Source organism: Lutra lutra, chromosome 5, assembly GCF_902655055.1.
Source record: "Lutra lutra chromosome 5, mLutLut1.2, whole genome shotgun sequence".
NCBI classification, from domain to species: Eukaryota; Metazoa; Chordata; class Mammalia; order Carnivora; family Mustelidae; genus Lutra; species Lutra lutra.
This window is the reverse complement of record NC_062282.1, coordinates 95,654,605-95,667,065: the sequence shown is the minus strand read 5'-3', so window position 1 is coordinate 95,667,065 and position 12,461 is coordinate 95,654,605. Positions and strand designations below refer to the sequence as shown.

Here is a 12,461-nt window from a genome sequence, read left to right as displayed (position 1 = left end):
CTGTGTCATTTTTCAAGTATTAATGTATTAATGTATATACAGCTAAACACTTTCATCTTTTTCTTTTTCGCTATTATAAATAATGCTAAATAAATAAATAAATAAATAATGCTGCACCAAACATTTATTTTCTTAATACCTATTATGTGTTTGGGGAAAATAGTAGTGGAGAAATGGAAGACTGCTTGGGATAGGAGAATAATTTTTTTTTTTTCCAAGAGCTATTTGACCTCACAACCCTGAGATCCAGACCTGAGCCAAAATCAAGAGTCAGAAGCTTAAACAAGTACACCCCAGGGGAATACAATTTAAATTTCAGGGTAGGGTCTATGCTGCAATTTGGATGAGGAGAATTTAGGAAAAGGGTAAAGAAGAAAGAGAAGGAAGCCTTTCAGATAAGTTAAACAGAGTCAGCAAAACATCTTAAATATGAGAGTTCAAAGGTGTCTTCAAAAGCCATCAGAAAAGAATTTTTTAGTTAGCAAAAGCTGAGAAAGACAATTATCATATGGTCTTACTTATTTGTGGAACATAAGGAAGAGCATGGAGGACATTAGGAGAAGGAAGGGAAAAATGAAGGGTGGGAATCAGAGTGGGAAAGGAACCATGAGAGACTATGGACTCCAGGAAACAAACAGGGTTTTAGATGAGAGAGGGCTTAGCAGGGGATGGGTGAGCCCAGTGATGGGTATTGAGGGCACAGATTACATGGAACACTGGGTGTTATACACAATGAATCATCGAACAATACATCAAAAACTAAGGATGTGCTGTATGGTGACTAACAACATAATAAAAAAATTAAAAAATATATTAGTGTAATATTTTTAAAAAGGAAAAGAATTTTTTATAATTAAGGGATTAATATTCAGGAATAGAGAAAATATATTTTCAAAGCTCTAGAATAAGCTTCAAGAGGATAGAGGCCTTGACTGTTTTCTTTCTTTTTTTTTTTTAAGTTTAGTTTTATTTTTTTTAACAGATTTTATTTATCTATATGAGAGAGAGAGAGAGAGAGCGCACAGAAGCAAGGGGAGCAGCAGGCAGAGGGAGAAGCAGGCTCCCAGCTGACCAGGGAGCCTGGTGCGGGGCTTGATCCCAGGACCTGGGAACACGACCCGAGCCAAAGACAGACACTTCACTGACCAAGCCACCCAGGTGGCCCGACTGTTTTCTTTCCCTAGCAACTATAATTGTGCCTGGAACACGTTAGAAATAGAAATTCTTGGGTACCATTTTATACTAATCAAATCAGAAACCCTGGGGATGAGCTTTGGCAGTCAGCATTTTAACAAGCTCTCCAGATAAGTTTAATACTTCCTGAAGTTTGAGAACAACTAGTATAGACAAAAAGAGTTATCTGTTTTATTTCTAGTACAATAATTATATTGTTTTGTTTATATAACAATATTTTTTAATGTAGCATGTTAATATTTTCAGATACAATGCTGGATTTTTTTCAATTAAAAAGAAAAAACTAATGGTTTCCAGTTGAACATGGTAGACTATACAAGCATTTCTATTCTCAAAAACAACACTAAGCTGACAAAAGAATAAAAAAAAGTACAGATTCACAATCTCTCTTCCTTGATTTCAAAATTCCCAGAGTTGTAAAAAAATTAAAGTTTTGAGGGCAGAAGTCTGGGTATCTGAAGTAATAGCAGCAGTGTAACCGTGAATCTCCCAAGTCATCCATAAAACAAAAACAAAAGCAATTAAAACTAAAGCTTGCGTTAATATAATTAGAAAGCATCATATGTCCAAACTTCATATTACCTGTAAGTAGACATATATCAAATTTTTGCAAGCTCTTTCTCATGCTCTTGCCATGAACCTTTGCAAAGAATAAGGGAAGTTCAGGGGAATTTGAGCTGAAGAGAAACAGAAAAGATAGGTCTAATACTGATCTAAACCACTTCCAGAAAGACAAAGTCTATTCTAAGCATGAAAATACCAAGAAAGTGCATTACTGGAAGATGAGAGCACAGTCTGTAGGGAAGGGAATTAACAGTTGTTTGATAGGAAAGAAAACACTTCAGGGTTTTGAAAAAGAGTTCAAAGGAGAGACACCTTTTAGAAACTGTGGAGTGAAGAGGAAAAATTTAGGACACTACAATTCACATGAAAAGAGAAAATTTGGGGTGCCTGAATGGCTCAGTAGGTTAAGCATCTGCCTTCAGCTCAGGTCATGATCCCAGGGTCCTGGTATCACGCCCCTCAGGCTTCTTGCTCAGTGGGGAGAATACTTCTCCCTCTACCTCTGTCCACTGCTCCCCCTGCTTATGCTGTCTCTCTCTGCCAAATAAATAAATAAAATCTTAAAAAAAAAAAAGAAAATTTGAGGAACACACAACCCCGTTCTCCTCTATCAGCCTCCCCAAAAGACACAATAAAGAAACCACACTTTGTGCACAATGCTTTAAGAGGGTGTTTTTGAATTAGGAATATCAAAGCACTCAAACTGCATTTCACAGAATGCAAAGCCTCCAACAGTTTTCATCTATACAAAAATAATGTAAAAAGAAAATAGTGAGAACTGAGACAATTCACTGATAACTGGCACCCAAAACCAATAGTGAACTATTGTATCTAAGAGAAAACTGTAAAATACTTAAACTGAATTAAATACCCTCAAGAGAACACTTGAAATATAAAAAGACACCTAGAATGAGAAATTTTAAAACTAAGGCTAAATTTGTTGTTGTTTTAGCATGGGGCTAAAATTTTTTATGAGAAGAATATAAATAGTTGATTGAATTCGGGAAAGAAGAAAAGGACACAAATCATATTAGAAACGTGAAATGACAAACGAAATAATGGAATACACCTACTATTAAAATACAATCCATGAAAACTTTCTACAAATAATAGATCTAAATCTACATGTTCAAAGGGTGCACTTGCTATCAGAGAAATGACATCAAATGACCAATTCTAAAACATACAGAAAAGAAAATCCCCAGGGCCTCCAGGAAAAATTATCAAATTTCTTCTTCTTCTTTTTTTTTTAGATTATTTATTTATTTATTTGACAGACAGAGATCACAAGTAGGCAGAGAGGCAGGCAGAGAGAGAAGGAGGAAGCAGGCTCCCTGCTGAGCAGAGAGCCCGATGCGGGGCTCAATTCCAGGACCCTGGGATCATGACCTGAGCCAAAGGCAGATGCTTAACCAACTGAACCACCTAAGCATTCCCTCCCTTTTTTTTTTTTTAAGATTTTATTTATTTATTTGACAGACAGAGATCACAAACAGGCAGAGAGGCAGGCAGAGAGAGAGGAGGAAGCAGACTCCCTGCTAAGCAGAGAGCCTGATTCGGGGCTCGATCCCAGGATCCTGGGATCATGACCTGAGCCAAAGGCAGAGGCTTTAACCCACTGAACCATCCAGGCGCCCCTCCTCCTTTTTAAAAAAATTATTTTTATTAACATATGATGTATTATTTGCCCCAGGGGTACATGTCTGCGAATCATCGGGCTTACACATTTCATAGCACTCACCATAGTACATACCCTCCCCAATGTCCATAACCCAACCTCGCTCTCCCTACTCCCCACCCCCCAGCAACCCTCAGTTTGTTTCGTGAGATTAAGAGTCTGTTATGGTTTGTCTCCCTCTCCATCCCATCTTGTTTCATTTTTTTCCTTCCCTATGCCTTAAACCCCCCACCTTGCCTCTCAAATTCCTCATATCAGGGAGATCATATGGTAATTGTCTTTCTCTGATTGACTTATTTCTTTCAGCATAATACCCTCTAGTTCCACCTACGTCATTGCAAATGGCAAGATTTCCTTTCTTTTGATGGCTGCATAGTATTCCATTGTGCATATGTATATGTGTGTGTGTGTGTGTCTCTCTCTCACATCTTCTTTATCCATTCATCTGTTGATGGACATCAAGGGTCTTTCCATAGTTTGGCTATTGTGGACATTGGTGCTATAAACATTCTTTTTTTTTTTAAGAAACCATAATACTGACATCTAAAACTGAATACACAACATAAAAAAGAAAAATATAGACCAGTATCATGCTGTGATTCCTCACCTATATCCTCTTAAGTTACTCTGATGTCAAAAATGGCTTATGTGTATATCATGAATCTGAATGTTTTACCTGAGAAACTAAGATAATTCTTGGTGGGCATTGCACAATAAACATTAGCTGCTATTATTATTAATACCACAGCCTTTATGCAAATTAAAACTGAATAAAGCCAACATAAATATAAATACATATATAATAGTAAGTATGGTATTATATTATTTACTCTTTTAAATACTGACTTAAATGATATGCACTTGCTGATTTATTCACTTTTATGAAAATAAATTAATCAGTTACTGAATGTCAACTGTATGCCAGGAAAAAAGGTATATATTCTCAAAGCTCTCAAAGTCAGATCTTTTCATAATCAATGCAGAGGCTGGCAAACTTTTTCTTTAAAAGGTCAGATAGTTGGGACATCTGGATGGCTCAGTTGCTTAAGTGTCTGCCTTTGGCTCAAGTCATGATCCCAGGGTCCTGGGATCAAGTCCCACATTAGGCTCCCTGTTCAATGGGAGTCTGCTTTCCCCTCTGCCCTCCCTCTGCTTGTTCTCTCTTTCTTTCAAATAAATAAATAAAAGCTTAAAAAAAAATTAAAGGTCAGATAGCAAATACTTTAAACTTTACAGGTCATCCAATGTCTCTGCAACTCCCCAGTTGTAGTCCCAGTAGTAGCCTGATATCTGCCCCAGATAATACCTAAATGAATGACTGTGGCTACTGCCAATAAAACTTTATTTATGGACACTGACATTTGAATTTCATATAATTTTCACATCCAAAGTAAGATTGTTTCTTTGAATTATCTGAAAATGTTGAAACCATCCTTAGCTCCAAGGCCTTACAAAAACAGGCAAAGAGACCAAATTTGGCCTGCAGGCTATAGTATGACAACCCATGGTTTAATAAAAGGCAGAAACTCCATCCATAGTATGACAAGCATACAAACACATATGAAAAACTTTGCATCCAGTTTCTGGTAGTTGGGTCCTATATGAAATTTGGCATACTAGCTCTATGAGGTCCTTTTCAATTCTAACACTTGCTGATCATTTAAAAACTCATTTCAATTGGACTTCCCTTCTGGCAATGCTGCAGTAACATAAAGTTACCATGTGAAGATAGCCTTGATGACTTCTGCTCAACCTACAGTAAATTTTTACTTTCTTTATATTTAGTTTCAAATTGTTTGAGTTAGCATATTCTATTTCTTGATTTCTAAATGCTGGCAAGAATATTCTAACTGGTGAATTTCCTACAAGCTATCCCATACCATACTTTCATATCAGTCTTCCAACACAGTGTCAATACCTTTACTCGGAAATCCCCACTGACTGCCCACTGCCTTTAAAAAAAAAAAAAAAAAAGGCTAAAACCTTTAGCTGTCACCTGGCTTTTGAGATGCTCCACTCAATGGCTACTGCACATCTCTGTACTTTATCTACTTCTATCAAGTGAATTCTGTTCACGGCTACAAGAACACATTATGGATGCCTATGTCTCTGCTGATTATCGTGTTTTGCTTTTCCTCTGAGTCCTACCATTCTTTGAGGATCCTGTTGCGTACCTTCTCCTCCAATATGTCCTCGAGACTGATGCAATCATCTGTGATCTTTCCTCCTCTTCCAAATTCTATTATGTTAATCACAAATTAATAAAAACTTAAACCTTTAACTGGCATACTGTCTCACCCAAGTGATCACAACCTTTGAGGATAAGGAAAAATGATTCTGTGCTTGTTACCATATTATCTTACACAATTACGTGTTCAATTAATGCCTGTTGTTAATGACAATCAAAAAGTCCAGTATCAAAGTGCATCTTAATGAAATTTCAAAAATGTAAGAATACAATTAAAAAGTTAAAAAAATATATATATATACCAAGCAAGAATGCCACTTACTTTTACTAATATATCTTTTACAACTTGATTGCTATCATTATGAACGCTGATGTAACTGGAAAAGGTCTCTCCCAAAAATATATTCCTGTGAAATAAAATAAACTTTTAGGCAGAAATCTACTCATATTTTAACACACAATCTATATAAGCACCACTGAGAACTTAAAATGGAGAAGAATTTATTAAAGGATAATGATTAAGTGAAATACTGCTTCAGCATTTCTTTGTGTACCCTATGCTGCTCATTCATTACCCAGTACAGTTAAAAATACTGATGTAGTCTATAAAACATGACATAATCTTGGCCCTCAACTACTGTATAAATAGCCTGTTTCCCTAGACATAAGCCACTGAAATTAGATCCACATTAAAAGTCTTACTGATTATTTACTGACAAGGCTAGAAAAGGCAATTTTTGAAATAACTTATGCCCTAAATCTAGTAGAGACCCCCAATTGATCTGAGTATTTTTTTACCAATTTGTCTTATTTTTCTAAGTTACTCTAACACAAATAATGACTACTTTATATTTTTTGTAAGGTAAGTTTTATAAAAATACCTGTTTATAAATATATATTACACAAAAACCTATAAATATATTTCACATCAATTTTTAAATACAAACATATTTTCAAGCTTTCAAGACACCAGTCAGTAACTACATTCTGTAAACCTTTTTTAAACTTAAAAATTCCATGTGGTCTTAAATTCTCTCAGTTGAAAACAGAGAAAAACCAAGGGCTTCTACCTCATTAATAACCCAGAAGAAGAAAAGAAGAGCTAAGAGTAAGAGAAGGAATAAAAATTGACAGCTCCTAATGAGTTGACAAGTCTGATAGCTTGTGTTAGGAGAGGACAATGAAACTGAACAAGAAAGCAGCTTTCTGAAAGACATTTAGATTAAGCCAGTTAAAAGAAAAGGAATATATGGCTATTGAAAAATGCAGTAAGATCTAAGGAAGAAAGTTAAAATTTAATCGTCCCTAGAAACCACTATTCATACTTTGGTATGTATCTTATTATTTTTTTTTTTTTTTTGCAGGGGGTTGGTGGTTTGGAGGAGATGGCAGAGGAAGAGGGAGAGAGAGAATCCCAAGCAGGCTCCACACCCAGGGTGAGCCCAATGTAGGGCTTGATCTCACCACCCTGAGATCGCGAACAGAGCAGAAAGCAACTTAATTGACAGAGCCACCCAGGAGCCCCTTTCTTTTTTTGTCTCTTTTTTTTTAAATTAAAAAACTCCCCCAGAATCACTAAGTATAATTCTGGTAAAACCTTTTTTTTTTTTTTTTTTTAGGTGTTCTTTAACCTTTTTTTTTTTTAAACCACTTAAATGTATGAGTATTTTTCCATTCATTAGTTATTTTATGAAAATATAATTTGTAATGGTTTTAAGTATGGCTTATGTCAACATATTCTTACCCGAAATTCTGTGGCAAAGTCAACATTTCACCCAACATTAAAATTTCTGCACCATTTACAGTTGAAGGATCATCTCTCATGAGTTGGTTAAAAAGATCTCCTATAGAAAGAGAAAAACGTGAATTCTAAAATCTATCTTGTAAATAAGTTTTACTGCCACAAAGAAACAGCTGGGAGAAACACTTTTAAAAAAATGCTTTAACAAAAATCTAATTTATTATCTTCACTACAACAAATTTATGGCAAAAAATTTGAGTTTCACAGAGAATGAATGCTTCAGAAACAAAGGAAAATGAAGGCCATGAGACACAAAATATAAAGATCTCCAATAATTTTAAAGGGAATGGCTAATACACAAGTTGATGGACCATGTGAAGATAAATAAAATTTTGATATCATGACTATGAATGTATCCTCACTAAAATTAAGTTTCTTATTGCCATGGGATATCCATAGTATCTTGACTTAAGAGATTATGAGTAAGACCTATTATGTAGATGGCCACCACTTACATCATACAAAAAGAGACAACAAAGAATGCAGCAAAGAGTTAGTGTAAGACTGGCAAGACTATGCTTATTGCAAGGTAACACAGGCAACCCAGGTTTCAACTTTTCCCTAGGTACAAGCAGAACAAAGCATACCAGGTAAGTCTTTTTCTTCACATGTTACTGGAATATTGGTGAATAAAGTAGGCTTAGTTAACCGCATCACTGTGAATTAAGAAAAGAAAGAAAGAAAATGTTAATATTGTTTTGGACTAGCATTCCTAAGATGAGTGTATGATACTCATCCATTCTATACTAAAATCGAATATAACCTAAAGCTTCCAAAATATAATATTAAGTACCTTCCCAAACCATACACCAATGATTTACTAAAAATATTAATTTACAACAGAAAATTACATATGACTTATTTAAAGCTTAATGCATTAAAAAAATTAAATGTAAATGTAGAATACCACATTATAGAAAAACTGGAAAATAAAGGAATTTTAAAGCTTAAGGTATATGAGAATAAGGCTTTAAGAAAAATCCTGAGTGATGCTCTTTGGACAGTATCAAGAAGATATCTTCCTGAAAGGGAAAAATGTTTTGATTCACCACCATGAATATGAGACAGTAATTTTTACAAAAAAAGAATCTTTATGAGCTTTATCTCTCGGTTCTAATCACTGGCCACTGTAAGTTCAGTAAGTGGACCTTTAAGCAATATTCATTCCGTAAGGAAATGACGAAAGTATCATTCAATGTATAGCTATTTATTTATTTTAAAAAAGATTTTATTTATTTATTTGACAGACAGAGATCATAAGTAGGCAGAGAGGCAGGCAGAGAGGGGGGGGGTAGGCTTCCTGCTGAGCAGAGAGCCGGATGCGGAGCTCCATCCCAGGACCCTGGGATCATGACCTGAGCCACCCAGGCGCCCCCAATGTATAGCTTTTAAAATTCCAACCAAAACTAAGATTTGTTCTTGGGACATGACAGAATGTGTCTAAAGTTTAGAAAAACAAGTAAAAACAAGCTAAGGAAATTAATGGGAAAAAAATGAGGCAGACATGAATTTACCATATATTAAAAGATTTGTCTATAGTCAACTAATTGGTTTATTAATGCAACACCACACAGATATATTAGACAGTAAAATAAAGATTATTAGAATGCAGAAAAAAAAAAGCAACATGATAAAGCACAACTGGTTGGCTATCTGGGAAAAATAAGAAATTTAACTTACAAATTAAATTCAAATACCAAATAAATTGCCTATGTATCAAACAGTTAAGAGGCAAAAATTAAGCCATAGAAAACTAAAAAGTGAAAATTTATGAAATCTAGTAGAGTGAGGATAGGACATTTTAACTAAAAAAATCTTTTTCAATTACTTCTAAAGACTGACCTTTGATCACATTAAAATAAAGACAAAAATATAACAGTAAAAATCATAGAAACTTGTAAAACATTTCAGAAAATTAATCATTTCTTTATACTCTATTAAAAATGTTCATTCAAATCTAATCCCAAAAACTTTAAAGACTATCAACTTAAATGGTCAATTCACAGTTTAAGTGGTATTCATTAGCATATGTAAACATGTACCACCCAACTACTAACTAGCTATATCATTCACACCAAATTCAGTGCCTTTCTCATTGGGTCTCAGGCTAAATGTCATCTTTTCCAAAAAAGAAATAACAGCTCACCTTCTCTCTCTCATAGCCCCTTGTATTTATCATGAACTGAGAAATGTACTTATTTACAGCATTTTGATCCAAACTTCACAAGGTTGAGGCTCTTACATATTATGTTCAGTTTTCTGGCTTTGTTGCTTGACAGTTTCTGGCACATAGTATATTCTATAAAACTTTGCTGAATGAAAGAATTAGCACCTCACCTAAATCCTCAAGTACCTGGTATTATTTTAAAGATGTTACATTTCGGGACGCCTGGGTGGCTCAGTTGGTTAAGCAGCTGCCTTCAGCTCAGGTCATGATCCCAGCGTCCTGGGATCGAGTCCCACATCGGGCTCCTTGCTCATCAGGGAGCCTGCTTCTCCCTCTGCCTCTGCCTGCCATTCTGTCTGCCTGTGCTTGCTCTCTCTCCCTCTCTCTCTCTCTGACAAATAAATAAATAAAATCTTAAAAAAAAATAAAAAAATAAAAAAAATAAAGATGTTACATTTCATGAACGGAGGCCATTAAACAATGTTATATATTAAAATAGATGGCTGTTGAGGGTTGCCTAGTTGGCTCTTGGTCTCAGAGTCATAAGTTCAAGCCCTATGCTGGGCACAGATCTTACTTAAACAAATAAAGTAAAAACAGATAATATAAGTAAGTGGCTACCGAAACAGGCAACATATGTTAACCTTAAAATTTCTGAAGTCACTTTGCGTAACTGATACTTACTGAGCATTTACTAGTGCCAGACGGCATGCTAAATACTTCACAAGTATCAACACATTTAAGTCTCATGACTACAAATTTGGTGTCATTAACTACATTTTACACATAAGGGTGATACTTGGAGAAGGTAATTTGCATATAAGACTATATAGCAGATAGGTGGCAGAATTAGATTTGAACTCAGATAAATTCACTTTGTTCAAAACTAATTCTCTGTATTATTAATTATAAGCCTAGGGGCATAAACCTGTTACGTTATGCCTTATCGGCAACATCGTATGGGCATTCAAAATAGAACTCTGTGTCAAGCAGAGTATTAACCAGCTACAGATCATTGATGGGCACCAGAAGTGGTTGAGAAGGTTTTCTTTCTACTTCACTCTTATTTCTAACTAGGAAAGCAGATTAAAATTCAGTACAATCTGAAGGGGATAAAAAAGTGTTCTAAAAATGATAAAGAAGAGACCTTCTTTTCACAATCTAAATATCTAAGACTCTAAGCTAACTTTTTTCCTTTTTTTGAGAGAGAGATAGCAAGAGACACAGAGATAGCGAGAGAAACAGAGAGAGGGAGAGAGGATGAGCTGAGAGGAGAGGCAGGAGCAGGTTCTCCACTGAGTGGGGAGCCTGACTTGGGGCTCAGGCCCAGGATCCTAGGAACATGACCTGAGCTGAAGACAAATGATTAACCAAATGAGCCACCCAGGACCCCTCTAAGCTCACTTTTTACACCAAGTGGTGTTCTCTATGCCCCATTTTTTTTTCATTTCAGAAGAAACGTGATCTTAATAAAAATATGCTCTCAAGGGAATGCTAAAACATTATTTTTTAAAAAGTGACCTCGAAAATACCATGTGATTTCACTCATATGTGGAATTTAACAAACAAAACAAACCAGCAAAAGGAAAAATCAAGAGAGAGAAGGCAAGAAACGAACCCTTAACTATAGAGAACAAACTAATGGTTATCAGAGTGGAGGTGGGAGTAATGGGTTCGTTTGACTTAGAGATTATGCACTTGTATTGAGCACCAGGTGTTGTATGGAAGGGCTGAAGCACTGTTTTTGTGCACCCGAAACTAATATTAAATGTATGTAACTAAATGGAAATTAAAAAGTTAAAAAAAACCATAAAGTGTTTTTGAGTTCACCCAAATGTGTAGCCACCTTACTTGCTTATTATATGCTCAAACTTCCATTGTGTACAAGTCTTAGAAAGTTTAGTTTTACTCATTTTATGATTTCCTAGGAGATGAGATAATAGAGAGTGGGTGAGGAATGACCCTCCATTAAAAATAAAAACTTCCCAAACTGGTATTAAAAATACCTGTTTCCTTCATATTTTCAAAGAGGGTAAAAAATCAGTGTGTGTGTGGGGGAAGCAGTTGTTAAGAAATACTATCATTCTGTGGACTCAAAGAAAACTACTATAAAACACAAACTGAGCAAGTCCAGTTAGTAACATAAAAGTATCTCATGTTGAAACTCAATGTTTCCTGTCTTACAGCAAATGAATGGACCTCAAATACCACACATAATGTTTGTTAGCTGGAAAAGACCAAATACCAACAATAGCAAGGTTTAAGAAACCTGGGAGAGGAACTAAAATAAAGCATCCTTTTTTTTTTTTTTTTAAGATTTACTTACTTTACAGAAAGTAAGAGAGTAGGTACACTTGGTGGGGGGTTGGGCAGAAGGGGAGGGTGAGAAGGGACTTCCCAGTGAGCATGGAGTCTGAAGCAGGGCTTGATCTCACAACCCAGAGATCATGACCTGAGCCAGAATCAAGAGTTGGAGGTCGGGGTGCCTGGGTGGCTCAGAGGGTTAAGCCGCTGCCTTTGGCTCAGGTCATGATCTCAGAGTCCTGGGATCAAGCCCCGCATCAGGCTCTCTGCTCAGCAGGGAGCCTGCTTCCTCCTCTCTCTCTGCCTGCTTGTGATCTCTCTGTCAAATAAATAAATAAAATCTTTAAAAAAAAAAAAAAAGAGTTGGAGGTTAACTGAATGAGCTACCCAGATGCCCTAATAAAGCACTGGTTATTAAGTGATAATCTTATATTTAGGCTTGAATGTTAAAAAACAGGTTCTTTGTCAAAAATTAGAGACAAAAAAGAATATGCAATTTTCAGCCAAGTGCCAAATCAAATATTCACTAGGCACAGCAAATAGTGTCATGTGTGGTGCCATTTTC

At 35.6% G+C, this 12,461-nt stretch overlaps 1 protein-coding gene across 6 annotated transcripts in view; it reads right to left on the bottom strand.

The window, feature by feature from the left end:
* The window catches only part of TRAPPC13 (trafficking protein particle complex subunit 13), a 39,811-nt gene that overhangs the window by 19,697 nt on the left and 7,653 nt on the right, over positions 1-12,461 (bottom strand). For all 6 annotated transcript variants that reach the window (XM_047730594.1, XM_047730595.1, XM_047730596.1 and 3 more), the window contains exons 2-4: positions 8,013-8,081; positions 7,369-7,468; positions 5,947-6,031 (exon numbers count right to left, since the gene is read on the bottom strand). In XM_047730594.1, the coding sequence (XP_047586550.1) occupies positions 5,947-6,031; positions 7,369-7,468; positions 8,013-8,081 (254 nt within the window). The remainder of the gene's footprint in view (positions 1-5,946; positions 6,032-7,368; positions 7,469-8,012; positions 8,082-12,461) is intronic.